General features: G+C 36.8%; 1 protein-coding gene and 1 long non-coding RNA gene across 5 annotated transcripts; both read left to right on the plus strand.

The window, feature by feature from the left end:
* The first annotated feature begins 6,130 nt into the window (after positions 1-6,130).
* On the plus strand, positions 6,131-9,394 carry LOC107488894 (UPF0496 protein At3g19330). Of its 4 annotated transcripts, none has more exons than XM_052262435.1 (4): positions 6,131-6,415; positions 6,510-8,030; positions 8,118-8,185; positions 8,833-9,394. In XM_052262435.1, exons 1-2 carry the CDS (start codon positions 6,331-6,333, stop codon positions 7,487-7,489), a joined length of 1,065 nt encoding a protein of 354 aa, XP_052118395.1. In that variant the 5' UTR covers positions 6,131-6,330; the 3' UTR covers positions 7,490-8,030; positions 8,118-8,185; positions 8,833-9,394. The 4 variants fall into 4 exon arrangements, with proteins under 4 accessions (XP_052118395.1, XP_052118393.1, XP_052118394.1 ...); XM_052262433.1 differs by having other exon boundaries at positions 8,845-9,394; XM_052262434.1 differs by having other exon boundaries at positions 6,510-8,185.
* Positions 9,395-10,061: 667 nt separating this feature from the next.
* Positions 10,062-11,252, plus strand: LOC127747779 (uncharacterized). The gene is made up of 3 exons (XR_008009713.1): positions 10,062-10,210; positions 10,333-10,852; positions 11,030-11,252. It is a non-coding gene; the product is annotated as an uncharacterized LOC127747779 (long non-coding RNA).
* Positions 11,253-24,111: the final 12,859 nt, after the last annotated feature.

The raw sequence follows: 24,111 nt of genomic DNA on the forward strand, positions 1-24,111 counted from the left end.
TCACCTATGAATGTGTGCCTGACAACCACCTCCGTTCTACCTTAGATTGAGTAGATATCTCTTGGATTCCTTAACCAGAGTCTTCGTGGTATAAGCTAGAACTGATGGTGGCATTCAAGAGAATCCGGAAGGTCTAAGCCTTGTCTGTGGTATTCTGAGTAGGATTCAATGATTGAATGACTGTGACGAGCTTCAAACTCCTGAGGGCGGGGCGTTAGTGACAGACGCAAAAGAATCACTGGATTCTATTCCGGCCTGATTGAGAACCGACAGATGGATAGCCGTGCCGTGACAGGGTGCGTTGAACATTTCCACTGAGAGGATGGGAGGTAGCCATTGACAACGGTGAAACCCTACATACAGCTTGCCATGGAAGGAGCTTTGCGTGTTTGAAGAAGAAGACAGTAGGAAAGCAGAGATTCAGAAGATGTAGCATCTCCAAAACCTCAACCTATTCTCTATCACTGCAAAACAAGTACTTATTTCATGTTCTTTTACTTTTCACAATCAATCCTGATAATTTCTGATATCCTGACTAAGATTTACAAGATAACCATAGCTTGCTTCAAGCCGACAATCTCCATGGGATCGACCCTTACTCACGTAAGGTATTACTTGGACGACCCAGTGCACTTGCTGGTTAGTTGTGCGGGGTTGCAAAAGTGTGATTGCAATTTCGTGCACCATGGGGCTTGTGAGTATGGTTGAGCATCATGTTGAGGATAAGATTCATAGGTATATGGTGGTGGTTGATTGTCATAAAAGGAGTCACCACAACCATTAAATTGACATGCATTAGGATGAGAATTATACCTATAAGTGTCCGGAGGTTGATGCCAATGGGAGTGATCAATTCCTTGAGGCTCCTCCCATCTTGGAGTGTCCCATCCTTGGTACATGTTAGCATTGAAGTTCACATTCCCTACAATACAATTAGAGCCAAACTCATAGCCAAAGTGAGAACTCATTATGAGAGAACAAAATAAAACTAACAAAAATTAAGAAACAAACAAAAGATAAACCTATTCACAATATTCACATATGTACAATAACCAATAACACAATACCATTGCAAATCCCCGGCAATGGCGCCATTTTGATGATTGGATTTTTGACGGTTTAGAATTTCACAAATGAAATCTCGTTGAAGTATAGTCTCTAAACCAACAATAATCCTCTCATACAAAAATTTATTTGTCACAAGTACAAACCCCTAAAATCTATAAACCAAAGTATTTAAACCTCGGGTCGTCTCTCAAAGGACTTGCAGGGTAGTGTTCTCGTTATTGGTTATGGACTTATTTATTTTGGGATTTTGGATGAGAAATATGAATAGTAAATGGTAAGAAAACTTTATTAACAAGATGGTCTTGGCAAGATTTGGTTGTCAAGGGTCTTCATCATTATCACTAGCCACAAGTATGGTAGTTGCAAGGATTAATCCCACTTAGTCATCCTTAAATCAATTAACAAAGTAAAGTCAAGTGAGTTATATCAATCCTAGTCCATAAATCCTAGCTTTCCATTAATTGGATTAATGAAGGCTAGAGTTAATGGCTATCAACTATCAATCAATTGGATAACAACATCACAATCACATGAATTATCTCAAATTGTATTATTAAAAGGAAACAAAAGAACAAGAATATCTCAATTACAAAACCTAGAGACAAAATAAGAGAAATTACAACAAGAGGATAGGGATAGAAAGAAGAACCAAAGTGTAGCAATCATCAATTGAAGGTAGAAGTAGAATGAGACTTGAATTAAACCTAGAACTATGAGATCCTAATCTAACCCTAATTCCTAATCCTAATTCTAGAGAGAAGAGAGAGCTTCTCTCTCTAACTCTAACTACTTCTAAAACTAAACTATGACTAATGATCAAAAGTATGAAAAGTATGAAAAGTATATTGATTCTCCTTCAATCCTTGGCTTAAATAGTATCAGAAATGAGTTGTATTGGGCCCACAAGGCTTCTAAAATCGCTGGCCACGTGTTGCATTAAGTGGGTCATGTGCCACCATCGGCGCGTCCGGGTACCGTGCGCGTGCGCGCCCCTATGGAAGCCCCGGATGTTAGCTTTCCAACCCAACTGGAACCGCATCATTTGGACCTCTGTAGCTCAAGTTATGGTCAATTAAGTGCGAAGAGGTCAGCCTTGACAGCTTTTTGGTTCCATCATTTCTTCATGAGTTCTCCAACTTTACATGCTTTTTCTTCATTCCCTTGATCCAATCTTTGCCTCCTAAACCTTAAATCACTTAACAAACATATCAAGGCATCTAATAGAGTCAAGGTGACTTAAATTTATCTATTTTGAGTCCTAAAAAGTATGTTTTCACTCTTAAGCACAATTAAAGGAGAATATACAAAACCATGCTATTTTATTGAATAAATGTGGGTGAAAGGTGATAAAATCCCCTAAAATCAATACAAGATAAACCCTACAAATGGGGTTTGTCAGCCTCCTTTTATTTTTATGAATGCTCATGTTGGATTTGGATCTCTTTAATGCAATTTTATGTTTGATGTTCCATTTGTTGTTGAATTGAGTTGTGAATTTCACTTTCCTCGCAATAGGTAGTTGGTAGATTTTATCTTTTCTTGCAATTTACCATGCTATCCTTTTATGCCTTCCAAGTGTTTGACAAAATGGTTGGTTGGATGTTAGAGTAGATATTTGAGCATTCTTGGCTTGGAAAGAGGGATTGGGCAATCTTGAGTCATGAATACCCAATTTATGTTGGTGATCTAGAGTTGTTAGCTAATGTTATTTTCATTGACTCTAATCTTTTGCTAATTCAATTAGTAAGTTGATTAGGACTTTTGGATTGAGATTAGTTAGGCTTATTTGACCTTCTTCCGATGAGGAGATAATATTGTACCTTCTCCCTATGTTGAAGATGACGAAATAGGCTAAATTCTTGATTATTATTGTGATATGATTAACTAATCTTATTTGACGTTCTCTCATGGAAGTTAATATTGTACCTTCTTCCTAGTTTGAGTTGACTAAATAGGATGAACTAATCATTGTATGACTAGGATAGAAAGCCTATATTCTCAATTCTTGTCGTAAATGTATCTCTTTATTACTTGCTCTCTTTAGTTGCTTGATTTACTTTTCTTGCCCTTTATTTCCTTGCCCATTTTATAAACCAAACCCCTTGTTCCTTCATAGCCAATAATTGACCGCTTTATCGCAATTCCTTGTGAGACGACCCGAGGTTTAAATACTTCGGTTAATTTTTATTGGGGTTTATACTTGTAACAACCAAACAATTTAAATTTGATTTGAGAGTTATTTATTGGTTTGGAGCTATACTTACAACGAAGTAATTCTTTTCTATAAGAGAAATTCTAAACCGACAATAAATCTATGTATCAAGGAGCTGTCATCAAATTCTTCACAGCATGTATGTTCTACTTTGGCTTTAGTAATAATGGAAATGGCTCCAATATCAGGAAAGGTAACCTTCTAGATTGGGAAGTACATAAACTATGTAAATTTCATCACTCCTCACCATTATGTACTTGGTTCTTGTATATTGAAATAATATAAATTTATTTCATTATTGTTTTTATTGTAATAGAAGAGTGCAATCACAGCTGAAGTAATACCCACAAATCTCTATATCTTTGGCTGCTTCAGCCACTGTTGAATCTTGAAGACCAAGGATGCCATCTTGAGTTGTGATCAGTGTCTAAGAATTACTAGTTTCACATACTATTTAGTATGGTTGATAATTTTAGTTTGGTTGAATAATACATTGAGGAATATAGTTGATGTATCAATACACTTTGTTTATGTTTTGAATTATATTGACTTGCTTGTTTATTATAGTACTTTTCTTTTAGTTTGATAATACGATGAACTTGTTTATTTTTTGAAATATTATAAATTTTTGAATATAAGTTAGATGAAAATTTGTATTCATTAAATTTATATTTATTTTGTAGGAAAAAGGTTTATTTTGCAATGAAAAAATCTAAAAAAAATTATGTTTTATTTTACAGACAGATTTTTCGTCTATATTCAGAGTTTGGAAATGCTTTTCCATGGCTCCAATTACTGACCAAAAATCTGAAAAAAATCTGATGCTAGTTACCGACGAAAAATCTATCAGAAATTCGGACGATTTAAGCGAAATAGAAGTGATGATTACCGAGAAAAAATCTGTTGGTAATGAGAAAAAATCTGTCAGTAAATTACCGACTGAAAATATGTCGAAAAATCTGACAACTTTTTAGCAAAAGGGGGAACCATTACCGATGAAAATTCTTTCGGTAACGGAAAAAATTTGTCAATAAATTACCAACGAAAAAAATTTGTCGGTAAATAATTTTTGATGAGGCTTTTATAGAAGGACAAAATTCGTCGATAACCAAAAATTTGTCTATAACAAAGACCAAATTTTTTTATAAATTCATCTGTAATAAGCAATTTTCTAGTTGTGGATTGGAAATAATTAATAGTGGTCCGGTATCTCAAATTGGGGCATTTTGTTCGTGTGTAGTGATGCTTTTTTGTTTTTTCTATAATTTTGGTACTTTCTTTTGGTTATATTATACTTATTTATTAATTGCTGTTGGGTCCATGGTTATTTATTTTTTATTCATGTTTTATGATTTTCATTTGGTTGTCTAATTTTTAGTTTGTTTAATTTATTGTTTATATTATCTAAGTATTTATAATATGTAAATATTTATTACATATAACTTTTTATAATATATAACTATTTCTTTTTTTAATTTATTTTTAATAATATGTTTAATTTTATGGTAGGTTATTTATATTAATATCAAACTTAATTTATCTCTCTTTAATCAACAAATACATAATTAATATTATATATGTAAATTTTGAATAATTAGTAAATAATTACTCAATAATGAGTAAATAATTAGTAAATAATTACTCTCATAAACCACACTTCCATCCGATTTGGTCACAAAACTACTTTCATAATGATACACAATTGTTATATCATCATTCTTCTGTAAAAAAGATTCAAAACATAGAATGGTTAACAACTACACTAAGTTCAACACATTTTAAAATCATGCATCATCAAACTCCATTTAAAAATAAGAAATATTAAGTTAAATCCTTTATGTATTTTAACTTCTAATAAACTACTTTAGAAAAAAATATTAACCAATAATCAACAAAAGAATTAAAAAAATATCATTAGTAATATTCTTGTACCAGACGCATCAATCACATTTGATTATAGTGAAAATTCATTTAAAAAATTTAAATCCTAATAAGAGAACCTTGGATTTGGATCCTCTAAAATTTGAATTTTACTTTAAAGAGTAAAGTGTGATTTCTCACCATTTATTTCATAGGTGGGACCAATAATAAATATGAAAGAGAAACTATTCAAGGATAAAAGATCATAGTTTACTCTCTAAAGTAAAATTCAAATTTTAGAGGATCAAAATCTAAGAACCTTAACACTATCAACTATCGTAAATAACTTATTTATCTAAACGATTTACTGATTAAATAGAGCATAAAATAATGAACAACAACCCTCACCCAACAACAATTATGAAATCAGAGCATTGATGAAGGTTAAGAATAATGATTTTGTTACTGACATGTTCTTGAACAACTTTAAGTTAGTAGGGTTTTCTTTTTCACTATAGGCAAATGAGATAAGTATAGAAAGTTTTTAAATTGGCCTATTGAGACACCATTAATTCTTCTCGAGTCCAACATCGATGAGAGAAAGAAGAAAAAGAAGCGTCAATTAAGATCGTAACGAGGGAATAGTGAGTTAGAGTTTACTTTAACTCTTTTAGTATCATTCAGAGATGTTTTGGTTTAATTTCGACACGAATTTAAAAATGACATCTCGTTTTATTTTTGTCAAGTGTTAACAAAATGTGCCAAGTCAATTTTTTTGGTAATGAAAATAGATGAAAGGACTAATTTAAAACTAACGTTAAAATTTTATAATATATTTTAAGTCAATTAAAAATTTAAAGACTAAATTAAATTGAAAGTCAAATTTTATGCGCTTTTCTAAGTATTAACTCAACAAAGAAAAAAAAAACTAAATATACAAAAAAATGCACTCTTCTGCGATCCAAGGCTAATCCAAGCGCAGCCGTAGTGTTGTTCTAGTGCAAGATTGACTTACGGCATCTCAATGTAAATAACTGTTAGAAGCACGCGGTGTTACGGCAATCTCTCGCCAACTTTCCTTCTCTCATTTGTTGGGGTGAAGCGGACTCTCGGCGGAACTGCGCAACGTGACGCAGAACAAGTGTCCACTATAAACTGAGAATTGAGAATTCCTCCTAACCAAAATTAGAATGCGGGATTGTCAGTTCCTCAAGTCATTCACCAATTCATCCTCAGGACCTGCTTCAGTTCCAAGTCTTCCACCGTCTTCCCATGGTAAGAATAAAAAAAGAAGTTACAAAATGAAATGCCTCAAGCTTAATGCTTAGTGCTTCCATCCTTATAACCTACCTGTTTGTATAAATGACAGGTGACAACACACCCAGCACATCCAGTTCCACAGCGAGCGTCTCTCGCGAATACAACCTAACAGTGCAGGCCAAATCCTATGCGGAGATTAGGTCCATGATACAGGGTGCTCCAGCGGAGGGCGAAGTGCACCTTCTTAACCCTGACGGAGATTGTGTAAATGAAGCACTCAACAACAACACAATAATCAGAAACAGAAACGGCAGCTTCACCAGCCTCATTAGCACTTACTTCAACCACACTGAAACCGCCTCGCAGCACTGCCTCCGCCTTCATCGATGCGTCGATCGCGCACGAGCCATGTACGCACCCCTCTTCGACCTCCGCGACTCCCATGATTGTGACCGCACCTTCGATCTATTCGTTCAGTTCGATGGCAACGAAAACCCTTTCCCTGATTCAAATGTCTCCAGCAAAGACATCCGTAACTGCCTCACAGACCTTAGAAACCAGCTTGATTTTGGCCTCGGCAAGTCTCGCTCTCGGATTCGCCTCTTCCGGCGCGCTACTGCCGGTTCTGCTCTCTGTTTCGTCGCCACTGCGGTTGGAGTGGCAGCTGCGGCGGTTGCACTCACAATTCATGCCGTTTTTGCCCTTGCCGCCGCTGCTGGTCCCTGTTGCAGTGCTTACATCCCCAATCCGAGTTGTGCGGCTGAAAAGAGGGAAGTTGCCAGGCTGGCACAGCTAGATGCCGCTGCCAAAGGTGCTTACGTGCTGAGCTATGACCTCGACACCATTGATCGACTCGTGGCTCGACTCCACACTACAATTGAGGGAGACAAGCGTCTTGTTAGGATGGGGTTGGAGAAGGGAAGGGCGAGTTATCCTATCCAGGAGGTTTTCAAGCTCCTATGCAAGAACAATGAAAGTTTTCTCCGCCAGCTTGATGATCTTGCGGAGCACGTATGCCTCTGCATTTACACTGTCAACAAGGCGAGAGTTTTGCTTCTTAAAGAGATATGTGGTCATCAAACTCCCTAGTTCCTGTTTTTAACCAATTGATCCTTTTTTTTTTGTTTGTTGTATGTGTGATCATTGCTGGTCCAGGTCTTCAACGTAATCTGCTATTTCAGGAAAGGGTTTAAACTAATGTTTGTGCTAGATTTCAGTTCATACTTCATACTGCTATGGCCTATTGAAGAAACACCCTTATTGTATTAACCATAACTATCTATTCATTCATATCAGAGACAGAGAGTACCTTGCCACCTAATAGCCATTGCCACCCTAGTTCATATTTCATTGTTGTGGAATGTTGATGTACTTCCTAAACTTTTTAACAATTCTGCCTTCTTTTTGGTTTCTTTTAAGTTCAAAATTGCAATATTTTTTTTAAGCATTTTTCTGTTGCCTACTATCTCAGTGATTGCAGTAATCAGATACAGATTCAGTTTTGTTTATGAAAGGATGCTTTTGTTTGTTTGTACATATGCTTGCTTTTTATGTTGAAGAATGGTGTGGCTTCGGCATTTCCATCTACTTTTTCAAAGAGAAACCCAGCTTCATAATTTGTCTGAAAGAGGTTTGGTCTTTGGTTGGTTGGTCCTTCAATTTTCTTAGAAAATTTTCACTTAGAAGTTTTCGTTAATGGTTTTCATTGTATGGCCAGAGCGTTAGGAGGAGGCGAAATGATGAGAAGATGAAGGCCATGGAAAAATTAATTCCCATTTGAATAAGGTACACTAATATGTATCATTCATTATCTTTTCACTCTTAGCTTCATCTGAGAAAAGATTCGTTTTTCTTAACTTCATTTTTTCCTTTCACCAAATTGTCTATGGATGGGGACATTTTGACATGTTTGGTTTCCATAGAGAGACAAAGCTTCATGCTAGATGATGCCATAAAATATATGTAGTGTCTTGCAATGCCATGCATAATATAAAGTATACATTTTGTGTTAAGTTTTTGAAAAGTTTCAAAAATACTTGTAATGTTTAATTTGTTTCAATTTTGTCTCACGTTTTAAATAAGTTGCAATTCTATCATTGGGGTTACTTTTTTGACAATAAACATTTGATAAAATTCTTGTTTTGCCAAATTTTCCCTTAACCACAACACTCTACTCCCAACCTCTTATCCTAACCCTAAAACTCTAACCTTAACCCCTCATTTCAATCCCCCAAACTCGCGTCAAACCTACATTCCCAAACTCATCACCCCTGAACCCTTACCTTCCTGTCCACGCCAACTTCAACCCTGCCAATGTACCTCATTATCGACTAATCCCACTGCACCACCCTATCATCATAACAACCATAACCCCAACCCCTCACCCCCATCATCACCCGCAACCCCATCATGTGATTGATGATTTCTCTTAGTTTTGCCACCAGGTCATATTGAAGGAGATATAGGGAGTTATTGTTGCTGAGGATGGTGCAACTCTCATGGAACCACTGGGAGGTTTTTTCCCCTTGGTCATTGACCTTGCGAAAGCTCTCTAGATGTCGAAAGTGTCGTTGTCGGGAAAGCAAAGGAACAAAAAGAGGGACGGTGCTCTAGACACGAAGGTGGCTGAGCTCGTCCTTGAGGCAAGGACCATCAAAGTTTGTCCTTTTTAATTATATGAAGTATTTCAAAGTTGGACTAGGTGGGTTTGATTGGCGTTCAGAGTGAGGGATTTTGGATTAGGGTTAAAAGGCTGAGTGAGTGACCATAAAAAAAAAAAAAATCCAATGTAGAATCAAAACTTATTTAAAATATTAGAAATAAAATTAAAACAAATCGAATGCTAGAGATATTTTTGAATTTTTTCGAAAATATCAGGTATAGAAAATATATTACCTTATATATATAAAGTAGCATCAGTTTCAAGTGTACTTGCTATAAAAGATTCTAGCTGCTGGTGTTGACTTTTGATTTAAGATATAATGACTTTCCTTATTTGGTGTTAAATCTTTGTTTAGTGGTATATTCAGTTTATAGTGCTTTTGCTTAGTGAATTTGGTTTGCTTACAGGTCTAAGTACTACTAGTTCTGATGCTCATGGTTTTAAAATGGAGGCGTCTAAGTACTACTAATTTGGATGTCGCTTCATTTTCCAGCACTAACAAGTTTGGATTTTCTGGTTTCTTTTTGTGTGTGTTTTTTTCTTTTTCAAATTTCATTAATCTGGATGTTTAGAATTTATATGGGTTCGCAAATTTCATTGTCCTCTTGTTTCTTCAAAAGGTTTGCATGATACTTGCACAATAATTGTAAAAACTAAAAAGCATTGCAAACTGATTTTGGCATTACCAAATTATCAAACTTGATTTAAATAAAATCTTGATATTTTTTTTTGAAACAAAGGAGCTCAACACACACTGTGGAGCAAAAAAGCAAAGAAAAGAAGAAACAAAGAAAAACTAATCAACATAAACCATGACCACGAAGCACTTACCAATAAAAAAATGCATCCCCTTGTCATTTTGGGCATAGCCATCAACAACAAAAAGGATCATCACGTCTCCACTCCTGTTAACTAAGACTAGACAAATTAATGATCTCATCTACTCTTTTTTTTTTTTATTCTGAAATATCCTCATATTCCTTTCAATTTAGACGTTTCAAACTACCGCAAAGAAATATATGAACCATTTCTTACGCTCCTCCTTGCTACAAGTTGCTCTTGTCCAGTTTTGAAAATGTCCCTTCAAAGTACCGGGAACGGACCACTGTCTGTCAAGATGAACTAACCATGCGCACCACATCTGCCAAGTAAAATCACATCCAAGAAACAAATGATGAACATATTCCACATTCTTATTACATAGTACACACATATTATCCTCATGGTTAATTATTTCAAGCTGACACAATCTTTCTTTGTATTCACCCAGCCTATCAAGACAAACCAAGCAAACATCTCTACTCTTGGAGGAACTAAGCCTTTCCAGATAGTCTTGGTGAAACTATAACTTGTTACGTCCTCCGAAAGCGTTTCCTCCTACAATACCTGCACAAATGAGTTAGTAGAAAATACACTTTGTCTGTCAAACTTCCACACAACTCTATCCTCTCTGTCAGCTGCTAGATTTACCAGCCTCAAAGTGTCATGTAGTTGACTTACAAGTTCCAACTCCTATTGGAATAAGTCACGCCTCCATTGGAAGTTTCAAATCCACTCTAACTCATCCCAAAACCCGCGGTCCCCGATGACAGATCCTTTCTATATTGAAACCGAGAAGAGCCTTGGAAACCTATCCTTCAAAGGACCACAAAATAGTCAGACATCCTCCCAGAATCGAGTTCTTCTACTGTCACCAATTTCCATAGCCAATCCGGTTATCATCTTGTCTCTTACATGCTGCTCCTTAATCTGTAGTTGACAGATATCCTTCCATGAACCCCCTCTAGTAGGTAATTTCTAAGTAGACCCCATCTACAGTTTTAGTTATAGATGTATATTAAAAGTAATATGATGATATCAAATAGGTTTCTTTTATAGTTTGATTCTGATTTAGTAACTTCATGTTTTATTCATGATTAATCCTGCAACACAATTGTGACCATTTTTTCTTGGCTTTTGTATTGCAGACAAATTTTGAAGTGGAGGAAACACCATTGTATGAGTCTTAGAATTAAGGAGTTTCGGACGATGAAAATAATGAATTTTGGTGTTATGATTATGTTTTTTTATGTTGGAATTGAAGAGTTTTAGATGTAGAGATAATAAATTTTGGATATCTTGGAGTATTATGTTTTCCGGGTTGGAAATGAAGAACTCTGAATGTTAGAAATAATGAAATTCGGATGTTAAGGGTGCAAAAATATAATGAAATTTGTAAATAATTGAGTGATTTCAGATGTTACTATGTTACTATTGGTGTCTTTCAAATGCGACCATTATTGAATGAAAAATTATCACTAAAAGAAAAGCTAAATTTTAACAAATTTTACCAAAGTTACCAACTCAGGTACTCGTTCATGAGTAGTAATATTGCAAGTTCGTGGCGTTTTATGATGTTGGTAGCTCTTTGCCGTTGGGTCATTCTAGCTTGTAAGTGTCTTTCCGATCACGGACTTAACTGGGTAAGGTCCCTCCCAATTGAGAGTTAACTTCTTTTCCTCCTGAGTGGGGGGAGGTGGCGATGTCATTGCGTCGTAGGACCAGGTCTTCTTATTTTAATTTGCGCCTTGCTATGCCCTGATTGTACCTCAGGCTTACTCTTTGTTTTAGGACAAGTTCTCGTAAGTGGGCTATGCTTTGAACCTCGTCGACTAGGTCCCTTTAAGCTTTCTTGTCGAGTCTTCCAATGGTCCTAGGGCTTGGCTCTCCGATCTCAACAGGGATCACAGCTTCTATTCCATAGGTTAGTCTGAAGGGGGTTTCTCCGATTGAGCTCTGAGGTGAGGTTCAATAGGACCAGAGCACAGAGCCTAGTTCGTCTACCTATAGTTCTTTGGCTTCATCCATCCTTTTTTATTCCTTTGAGAATGATCTTGTTAGCCGCTTTGACTTGGCCGTTGGTTTAAGGGTGCTCTACCGAGTTGAATCTTTGCGAGATGCCGAGGCCCTTTAGGAACCCACAGAAGCGCTTGTCCGCGAATTTGGTTCCATTATTTGAGATTATGACCTTTAGAATGCAGAATCGGGTTATGAGTTCCAGAAATAATTTGACATTGGGTTGCCGTGATTGTGGCCATTGCTTCCGCTTTGATCCACTTGATGTAATAGTCAATGGATTCGATTAGGAACCTTAGCTGCCCAAGAGTCTTGGGGAAGGGACCCATGAGGTCGATTCCCCAGGTTTTGAATGGATGTTCAATCGATATGGTGCTGAGTTTCTAGGGGCGGCTGCTTGGTGGAAGTCTGCATGCATTTGGCATTGTTTGTAGTTTCTTACTAGCTGGAGTGCGTCTTTGATGATTGTCGGCCAGAAGTCCCCGACCTAGATGACCTTTTGTGTTAGGTTTTTCTGCCGACGTGGTGGCCGCTGATGCGTGAGCATCTTTTCTATCTTTTCTTAGTAAATTCGATGTGGATTTGTTGAGTTTTTATAAGATTTTGGTTTTTAGACCATCATGAATGCTACTTTGAGTTGTATTGCTATTTTGTTGATTACAGTAAAATTCGGGCGAGTTTGATAGAGTTCGTGCAGAAGAAAAAAGAGAAAAATGGTTGCTATCAAGTTGGCGCTAAACACCACTACCCAACGTTTAGTGCCAAGGGCCTCATAATTTGTGCAATGATTCTATGAAGGTGGCGCTAAATACCACCCGGCATTTAGTGTCAAGTGCCTCGTAAATTGAAAAAAGCGTTCTGTCTTGGTGGCGCTAAACGCCACTACTCGGCGTTTACTGCCAGGCCCGCGTTTTCAATTGGGGAGCACACGTGTCAAGCAAATCCACGGAAGACACTTTTTTTGGTTTTCAATTTAATTTTTGAATTAAGAAAAGATTATTAGGTTTTAGAATTTTAATTTTGTATCAATTAGGATTAGATATAAAAGGAGAAAAGATTTAGCCCTTCGGGCTTTCTTCTTTTCTTCTTCCTTATTCAACACTTTTACACTTTTTACAACTCTAGGTTTTTTTCTGAGTCATAAGCAACTAAACCTCCATTGTTAAGGTTAGGATGGATTAATAAAATTGCCATTCTACTCTTAATTAATACATTGATTAAAATTCAAGGATTGGTTTCGTTCTTCATCTTAAGAATTAGAGTATATTGGAAGATAACTCTTTTTCTATTTGAATTCTAAATTCTTGTTGACTATTGGAAAGGTTATATCACTAGAATTACAGCTAGAAATCAATTCCTCACAACTCTTTAAATATCTGGATTTAACGCGATACGTGACATATAATCGCCTCATTTTTGGGTACTTAGGGTTTGTGTGGCTCACAAACTAGAATTGAATTTAATCTTCTAATTTAAATTAAGTGATCAAGGAATTGGCGGTTGATTAGATTAGAGAAGATTAAATTACTAAGGAATTAGGGTTTGATCACTTAAGGTTTTCTATGAATTGAATCTTTGCATGATTAAAGTAGTTGATAAGAATTGTTAATCCGGAAATTTAAACATCTCCAAAGCCTTAACTATTTTCTCATATTATTTTCACCAACCATTCACTGTTTGCTTTCTTGCACTCTCTGATTTACTGTTTTAAGCTATTTGAACTTGAAACCACTCATTTTAGCTTGTCTAACTAGTCTAATCACTCAACTATTGTTGCTTTATTCATTGATCCTGATGGGATCGACACTCACTCACATGAGTTATTACTTGGTATGACCCAGTGTACTTGCCCGTTAGTTTGTGGTATTCAAAATCCACACCAAGTTTTTGGCGCCGTTGCTGGGATTAACTGTGATTGATAACTACTTGTTGTTTGATTACCTAGATTAGACATTTTCTTCATTTAAATTTTTAGTTTTCCTTTCTTAATTTCAAAATTTTTTTGTTACTTTTTCTTTAATTTTTTCTTTTAATTTTTGCATACCTCTTTTTTTATTTAATTAGTTAATTTTATTTTTTTATCTGTTTACCTCACTGGGAATCCTCTTCACTTTGACATAAAGATTCTCACTTTTTCTTGTTTTCTGTTTGTTTATGAGTAGGAATAGGGACAATGAACCTCTCCTTAATTTTGATCCTGAGATTGAAAGTACTATTAGAAGACACCAACAGCAGCGTGGAGCTTATAGAACTGCTGAAAGTCTCAAGGACGATTCTGAGAAAGAAACTGAAGAAATCACTATGGAGCCTAACAACAACAACGTTGTTGCTCCTAATGCTCCTGAGCAACCTAGGAAAACTCTTGGCTCTTACACTGCTCCAAATTCCACTTTCTATGGTAGTAGCATTGTTGTGCCCCCTATGACTGCTAATAACTTTGAGTTGAAGCATCAACTCATCACTTTGGTGCAACAAAACTGTCAGTTTTATGTACTCTCGCAAGAAGATCCAAACTTGTTCTTCTCTAATTTTCTGCAGATTTGTGATACAATTAAGACTAATGCAGTTCATCCTAATATTTATTAGTTGTTGCTCTTTTTGTTTGCTGTACGGGACCGATCCAAGAAGTGGCTTGATACATAACTCAAGGAGAGCCTGGATATATGGAAAATATGGTCAGCAGATTCTTGGCTAAATTCTTCCCACCTCAGAGGTTGACTAAGCTAAAGACTGATGTTCAGACCTTCAGACAATAAAAGGGTGAATCTCTCTATGAAACTTGGAAGAGGTAGAAGGTTATGCTCAGAAAGTTTCCTCCCGACATGTTTCCAGACTGGATACAATTACAAATCTTTTATATTGAGATTACTCAGGCTGCCAGGACTTCTTTGGATAATTCTGCAGGAGGATCTCTTCACATGAAGCAAACCAATGAAGAGGCTCTAGAGTTGATTGCAATGGTTGCTAATAATCAGTATTTATACTCTTTTGAGAGAATTGCTATGAGGATAGGAGTCATGAAACTAGATGCTTTGGATCCTATTCTTGCTCAGAATAAAGCCATGTCTCAACAGATAAATGCCATTACTCAACACTTGGGTGGATTACAAGTTTTAGCTATTAATACCCAAGATGCTCCTTATGAAATACGTGATAGATTTTCCCAAGGTGAGAATTATGATTATGGTCAATTTTCCTCTGAACAGGTTAATTACATAGGCAATTCCTCCAGACCCCAATAATGACCCTTTTTCCAAGACTTACAATCCGGGGTGGAGGTATCACCTAAATTTTGGATGGAAAAATCAACCACAAAGGCAACCAAATTTTAACAAAAATAACTTTCCTCAGGATAATTTCAATCAGAATAATTTCAACAAGAACAACTGTCAGTTTCAGTCCTCTCAATAATACCATGCGCCCCTTCCTTCTCAAAAACATTTTGACTTGGAATATTTAGTTGCAAAACTATCCAAAAACACTAACAATTTCATGCATGAAATGATGAGCGAATATTTTATACGCTTTTTGGCATTGTTTTCATATAGTTTCTAGTATGTTTTGTTTAAGTTTTATTATATTTTCATAGGTTTTAGTGCAAAATTCATATTTTTGGATTCTACTTTGAGTTTGTGTGTTTTATGGTGATTTCAGGTATTTTTTAGCTGAAATTGAGGAGTTTGAGCAGAAGTCTGATTCAGAAACAGAGAAAGCACTACAGATGTTGTCAGGATCTGACCTCCATGCACTCGAAAGAGCTTTTCTGGAGCTACAGAAGTCCAAATGGAGCACTCTCAACGGATATGGAAAGCTAACATCCAGGGTTTTCTAGAAATATATAATAATTGATACTTTGTTTCGGAAATGAATGTCCAAAACTGGCGTTCAACACCAGCCACCAGCCCCATTCCTGGCGTCCAACGCCCAACAGGGGTGGCCAGCGTCCAACGCCCAACAGGGGTGGCCAGCATCCAACGCCCAAAAGGGGACCACTAGCTAGTGTTCAATTCCTCTAGGGAGTCTTGGCACATGGAGACACTCTTTGCTCAGCCCAAACACTCACCAAGTGGGCTTCGGAAGTAGATTTTCGCACTATCAATTCAGTTGATCTTATTTCTGTAATCCTTAGTCATTAGATTAGTATATATAGACAAGAGTTCACCCTTGTTAAGGACTCTTGCCCACTTTCATGTTTACCATTGTATTTTTCTACCAGCATGAGTCACTAAACCTCCTAGGTTAAGGTTGAGGGCTCTGCTTATTTTCATGGATTAATAAAAGTACTACTGTTCTATTCAATTCGTGTGTGACTCGATTATAAGATGTATCTTCGTTCTTCAACCTTATGAATGGGATGATCCGTGACACTCATCTTCATTCTACATAGGTTCAGTGTGAGTCCTTAACCAAAGATCACTGAACCACAGCTTGATTATACATCTCTTAGACGGCTAATCCATGACTTCGTTGGGGACTTCTCAAGACACTAGTTTAGCCGAGGTTTGGGGAGATTAGGGTCTTTTTGGTATAGGCTAGAACCAAAGGTGCATCATTCTCTGATTCGGAAGATTCGACCTTGTTTGTGGCGTTTTCAGTAGGATCATCAAGGGGATGAACTGCAGGAGCTTCACCTCATTCAGATTGGGTGCACACTAAACCTGGCGTGCGGCCTGAGGGAGGAAGATTGGTGGCCATTAAACCGGCATTGATCACTTACAGCCTACCATTGAAGGAATCACTTACAGTTGGAGAAAGATAGTAGGAAAGGTTGATCAAGAAGAATGAAGCATCTTCAAAGCCTCAACTGTTCTCTTATCACTATTTTCAATTAAATTAAGTAATTTCATCCCTATTCCTGTTTTATGCGTTTATATCAACAAACTATCTTTTCTAATTGTCTGATTAAGATCTACAAGGTGTCCATAGCTTGATTCAAAACAACAATCTCCGTGGGATCGACTCTGACTAACATCAGGTATTACTTGAACGACCTAGTGCACTTACTGGTTTAGTTGTGCGAGTTCTTATTTCGCGCACCAAGTTTTTAGCGCCGTTGTCGGGGATTGTTCGGATTCGAGAAACTAACAGATTATCTTGTTGCTTAGATTAGGTACTTTTTAATTTTGTTTGAGTATTTTATTTTCTTTTTTTGAAAAAAATAAAAAAATATTTTTCAAAACCTTTTATTTTCTTTTTGATCTTTATCTTTTTGTTTGAGTCTTTGTTCTTGTTCTTGTTCTTGTTAAATTTTCAAAATTTGTGTCTTTTGTTTGAGTCTTGTGTCAATCTTTAAGTTTGGTGCCCTATGTGTGTTCTTGGTTTTTTCAAAATTTTCAAATTGTTCTTTGTGTTCTTTCTTGGTATTCAAGTTGTTCTTGTTTCTTTTCTTGTTTTGATCTTAAAATTTTTAAGTTTAGTATCTTTTGGTTGTTTTTCTTTTAATTTTTCGAAAACTTAGTGTTTTAGATCTAAAAGTTTTAGGTTTGGTGTCTTTTGGTTGTTTTTCTCTTTCTTCATTAATTAGAAAAATAAAATAAAAATTATCTTTTCTATCTTTTTACCTTAATTTTTGAAAATTTCAAAAATATTTCAAATTTTAATTTCAAAATCATTATCTTATCTTAAGTTCAAATTTCAAATTTCAAATTTCAAATCGTATCTTTTTAAAATCTTCATATCTTTTCTTTTAATTGTGATTCTATCTTATCTTATCTTTCTTTTAAAATTTAAAAATCAAATCTTTATCTCATCTTGTTCCTAATACAAATTTTAAAATTCAATTTTCAAAATCTTATCTTATCTTAATTCAATTTCAGTTTTCAAATTTCAAATTTTAAAATTCAAAAATTCAAAAATTCAAATTTCAAATTTCAAATTTAAATTTTTTTCAAATCTCATCTTATTTTCAAATATTTCTTAATTAGTTACTTGTTTTCTCTTTCTTCTTTTTCAAAACTTCCTAACTAATTCTTCTTTCTTCTATTTTCGAAAAATTCTTATCCTTTTCTCTCTCTTCTTTTTCGAAATTCATTATTCAATTTTTCAAATCTTTTTAACAAAATAAGCTTTTATTTTCAAATTTATTTAATAAATAAAAATAAAAACAAAAACAATTTAATTCTAGTTCTCGTTACTTCTTTCCCCTACCTTACTTTCATCATGAACCCAAGTGGGAATAAACAGTTCAGAAGAACTTTGGGGTCCTACATGGCTCCCAATCCAGACTTCTATGGGAGAAGTATTAGTATACCTCCCATTGTAGCAAGTAATTTCGAGCTCAATCCTCATCTCATTATTCTGGTGCAGCAAAACTGCCAGTACTCTAGACTTCCACAGGAAGTACCTACTGAGTTCTTGGCAAACTTTTTCTTTCCCTTTGTTGTAAGAGATAAAGCAAAGAGGTGGTTAGATAACTAACCCAAATCTAGCTTGAAAATATGGAAGCAGCTAGTAGACAAGTTTCTGAATCAATACTTTCCCCCAAGGAAGTTGACTCAGTTAAGGCTGGATATCCAAGGCTTCAAGCAAGAGGACAACGAATCTCTTCATGATGCTTGGGAGAGGTATAGGAGAATGCTACGAAAATGCCCCACTGAAATATTTTCAAAATAGGTGAAGTTAGACATCTTCTATTATGGCCTCACAGACTTGGCTAGGATGTCTCTAGACCACTTTGATGGTGGCTCTATACACATAAGAAAAATAATTGAAGAGGCTCGTGAAATTATTGAGATAGTTGCCATGAACCAGCATCTGTATTTGGGGTGATGAGATTTCCATAAGAGGAGAGGTTAAGGCAGTATCTGCTGAATCTAACCCTCCAGAACAAGATGACCCATTGACTCAGTAGCTACACGCCCTTGCACAGCAGCTGCTGGACTTGCAAGAGGCTTTGTGAGAAACTCAGGCTTTTAACAAGAATGTAGAAGCCCAACAGAGTCAAACAAGGCAATAATTATCTAAGCAGATAAAAGATGAATGTCAGGCAATCCAACTCAAGAGTGGAAAAACATTGAACACTCAACCTCAGAGCAACAGAAAACCAGAAGAAGAAAAGCTGACAGAGGACAACCAGACAACTATTTAAGACACATCTGAAGACGTTGCACAACCAAGAGGGAATGCCATTGGCATTCTGTGCCAAGAAGGGGTGCACACTCCTGGCGTTGAACGCCCAAAGGGGAACGATACACTTGGTGTTCAATGCCAAGAAGGGATACCTACCCTTGGCATTGAACACTGATGCGTGAGCATCGTCTCTGTCTTTTTCTAGTGAATTTGCACTTCAATTGCTAAGTTTAATCAAAATTTAATATATTTTATCCACCATGAATGCTACTTTGAGTCGTGTGAAATTCTGTTTATTTCAGGTAACATTTTAGAAGAAGTTCGCAGAGTTTAAGTCTAGGCCAGAGAATGCTGAAAGTGAAGAAGTGTCTCAGCCTACTCCACACTGAACTTGGCTTTTCCCAAGTTCAGCGTGGGCTTGAAGAACCAAAGAGAGAAAGCATGCATCATCCACATTGAACTTGGAATAATTCAAGTTTAGCGTGGGAATTGAGGAAGAGTGTGGAAGCAACACTGCCTCCTCCACGCTGAACTTGGGAATTTCTAAGTTCAGCATGGAGTCCACTTACAAAGGAGGAATTGCACATCACCCCACGCTAAACTTGGGCTAATCCAAGTTCAGCGTGGACTCAAAATGGAAGCGGGAATCAACACTGCCTTCTCCACGTTGAACTTGAAGTTTTCCAAGTTCAGCGTGGACCCTCAATACGCAAGTGGTCCCAGGCATTCATACAAAGCTGAAAATGAAGCTAAATTTATTTAATTGAATTTGTATTTTATTTTAAAATAGGAAAAGATATTTGATAAACCACTATTTCATGGTTTTTCTTGTGCTAATTTGAGTGGTTTTTATTAACTCTTTACTCACTTATTCATATGATTTGCATAATTTTACAATTCCTTCCTAATTTTATGCTATGATTGAAAACATGCTTCTTTGGGCCTTAAATTTGCTAAATCCTCTCTTATTACCATCGATGCCTTGATATGTGTGTTAAGTGATTTCAGAGTTTATAGGGCAGGAATGACTTAGAGGATGGAGAGGAAGCTTGCAAAAAAATGGAAGGAACACAAGAAACTAATGAGATAACCAGCAAGCAGCGACGTGCACGCATGGCTCACGTGTGCGCGTGACATGGAGAAAATTGCAGTGACGCGTGCGCGTGCCTGACTCGTACGCGTGGATTGGAGTTCTGCAATATGACACGAGCGCGTGCTTGACGTGAACGCGTGACACGCGCAATCTGTAGAATTAACAGAAAATGCTGGGGGCGATTTCGGGTCGTGTTTTGACTCAGTTTTCGGCCTAGAAACACAGACTAAAGCAAGAGAACATGCAGAGACTCAAGACACATTCTCATCAGCATAGTTTTAGTTTAGTTTTGGGAATCTAGAGAGAATTCTACTTCTTCCTCTAGGTTTTCTTCACATTCATAGTTGTAGAGTTTTAGTGCTTTGCTTTGGATATTGAGAAGATTTATTACCTCTATTGGAGCTTCCTCATTCTAGTTTGTCTCTCTACTCTTTACTCTTTTATTGCCCATTGACTCTATTTATATAAGTATGTTCATGATTTTGGGATTTATTAATGCAAAGAACCATTTTTACTTCTAATTGATTTTTAGTTGTTAATTATCATGTCTTCCTTTTATTCCTCTCTTAATTATGTGAAAGTTATATTCATGATAATGGAGTTGTTTCCTAACTTGATGGGGAGTTGATTAAAAGGAAAACCTTGAGTTGGAATACTCAAATGTTAATATTAATTGGAAGTTGTTGGCTAATTCTCCTGTCTTCAACTCTAATCCTTTCTTAGAAAAGGATTAGGACGCAAGTGATAGGATTAGTTTGAGAGTACTTGACTTTCCCTTATCATATATGGGATAACTAAGTAGGACAACAACCATTTTATTATTACACTTGGGAAAAGTTCAATAGGAATAGAACTTTCATTTAATCTTCTCCCGGTCAAGGCTTTTAATTGAATTATATAAATTCTCAATCTTTTATTTCTCTGTTTCTCAAAACTCAAAAATCTGTTGGAAAACCTCTGATTGATAAAATAGCACTCTCTTTGCAACTCGTTGGGAGACGACCTGGGATTCATACTCCCAGTATTTTATTTCTAAAATTTCGTGACAACCCCTTCTAAATTGATACGCGGAATCAACATTGGTTAAAAGCTATACTTGCAGCGTTGTTTTCTCTATAAACTCTTGATCGGTGATTTTTCCGTACGTCAATTTTTGGCGCCGTTGCCAAGGAGTTGCAATAGTGTGCTAATTTATTAGTTGGAATTTTTTTATTTGCATTTTATTTTGCTACTGTGAGCTGTATGTTTCTTTCATTGAATGACGTGTTCACTACCTGATCTGAGCTTACCCATATTTGATCCTGAGATTGAAAGAACTATTTCACGTATAAGGCAAGCTCGGCGTCAATTAGTCCTCTCTGAGGGCAAATCTGAAATGTCATTTAAGAAAGAAACAAGCTCCCTTTCTACTGATTTGGTTGATTTACACGCAGAGGACATGGCAGCTCCCAGGAGGATTACTCTCTAGGAAGCAGGAGCTCCAGACTTTACACTACCACCTTTCCAAGCGTGTCATCCAAATCTGGGTGCAGATGTTGAACTGAAGACTGCACTAATCAATCTACTGCTAAAGTTTCATGGTTTACCTGCCCAAGAGCCTCTCAAGCACCTCAGGGATTTTCAAACAGCCTATTCTACTGTCTGGCGTAATGGTGCAACTGTGAGACTTCTATTCTGCTGGCAGCATTCCCATTTTCTCTTGAGGGAAAGGTGAGGAAGTGGTACTACACTCAACCTGAAGCAGTTGTTACTAACTGGGATACGCTCAGGAGAGAATTCCTCGAAAACTACTTTCTAGCTGAAGTTACTGATAGACTAAGGAAAGAGATTTTAATGATCATCCAAAGCGAATCTGAGACTCTCTACGAGTACTGGGAGCACTTCACTAATCTCCTAGACGCATGCCCCTACCACATGATTGAAAAGTTGGTGTTGATCGGCTACTTCACACAAGGCATGAAGCCTCAAGATAAGACTACATTAGATGGTGCAAGCAATGGTTCTCTGAAAAAGTACAAGACCACAGATGAAGCATGGCAACTGATCGCCGACTTGGATGAGTCTGCTCAGACTCACAAGCACCATAGGAACAACCACCCTAAGGCTGTGGCAGAGGTTTTCTCTAGCAATGAGAATAATGCTCTCACACAATCAATATGTGAGATGACCAACCTACTGAAGCAGATACATATGGGCCAGCAACAATCTCAGCCCCCTTTACCACAACATAGCCAACAACTGGTTCCTCAAAGAGTATGTGGAATATGCACTGATTATAATCATTACACTGATGAGTGTCCACAGCTCCAACATGAGGACAACACTGTGGCAGTTACTCACAATCTCTATGACCGCCCGAATCAAGGACACTACCAACAAGGTGGCAAATATAACCAAGGTGAGAACTTTAACCAAGGTTGGAGGGATAAATATAACAGAGGAGGCAGAGACGGCCAAGGAAATCAGAGGTGGAATAATAACAACAATCAGCAGAACCGGTATCAATAGAATCCTGCCTATCAATAGCAGAACCAGAACCAGGCTTACAGAGCACCTCATCTAAGGCAGCCCCAAGCGTCTCAGCAAATCACTCAGATCACTTACCCTTCTAACTCTTCCAATGACGAGTTACTACACTCTATTGATCAGAGACAGAAGACCATGGAGAACAACCTTACCTCTACCTTAAACGGTCTGAACTCTACCTTGCAAGCTCTTGTCTCACAGACTGGATTACTGAATAACTCCAACAACTAGCCTTCAATCTCCAGTGGAATTCCTTCTCAACCCTTACCCAACCCCAAGGGTGACATCAATGCCATTACCTTGAGGTCTGGAACCACACTGTAAGAGAGAAATCCTGAGGAGTCAAGCCCACAAAAATACGCCTCTGCTGAGGACATGGTGGAGGTGGAGGATGTTAAAAAGGAAGATGAAGTACAGGACACGGTTGAAGAAAAGGCAACTCAACCAAAGAATGGCGCACCAGAAGGAGCTACAGCTACCATAGACGCCATCCCTATCCCATTTCTACACCTTGCAAGAAAGCCCAGAAAGCAGATGGAACTTGACCCAAAAATGGTAGAAATCTTCAAAAAGGTTGAGGTAAATGTTCCCTTTTTTGATGTTATTCAGCAAGTACCTAAATATGCAAAGTTTCTAAAGGATTTGTGCATACATAAGGATAAGATTAATGAATTAGAAACTATTCCTTTAGGTAGTTCTATTTCTGCATTGATGGGGGATATACCTGAAAAATGTAGTGATCCAGGTCCATGTATGGTTAACTGTACCATTGGGGATGTAATATTTTTTGATTACATGTGTGATTTAGGAGCATGCGTGAGTATTATGCCTTTGTCCATATATAATGCCTTGAGGCTCCCTCCCTTAAAAAGATTGGCAACTTGTTTTGTGTTAGTAGATAAAAGCATTATTACAGTGGTTGGAATTGCTGAGGACGTGCTGGTGAGCATTAAGGGGCACACATTTCCCATTGACTTCTATATCTTGGAAATGCCCCCAAATGGCTCAGGGAAACCATCATCCATCTTGCTCGAAAGACCATTTCTGAAGACCTCAAAGTTCAAGTTGGATGCACTCTCAGAAACCTATTCCTTTGAGATAGATGATGATTGGATTTTTGACGGTATAGAATTTTACTATTGAAGTCTCGATGCAAGTATAGTTTCTAAACCAATCAAAAATCCTTTCATACAAAAGATTGTTTGTCACAAGTACAAACCCCTAAAATCTATAAACTGAAGTATTTAAACCTCGGGTCGTTCTCCCTAGGAATTACAATAAAGTGTCTTGTTATTGGTTTGAGTTGTTTTGGGGTTTTGGATAAGAAGCATGAAAAGTAAATGGCAATGAAAATAAACTAACAACTATAAAAGGCTCTTGGCAAGGTATGAAAACTAGAAGTCCTATCCTAGTTATCCTTCTCAATTGTGATGAGAATTGTTCATTGCTACCACTTAGTTAACCCTTACTAAATAAAAGAAAGTCAAATGGATGAATTGACTTGAGCCACAAGTCCTAGCCAACTCT

This window comes from Arachis duranensis, chromosome 5, assembly GCF_000817695.3.
Source record: "Arachis duranensis cultivar V14167 chromosome 5, aradu.V14167.gnm2.J7QH, whole genome shotgun sequence".
Classification (NCBI taxonomy): domain Eukaryota; kingdom Viridiplantae; phylum Streptophyta; class Magnoliopsida; order Fabales; family Fabaceae; genus Arachis; species Arachis duranensis.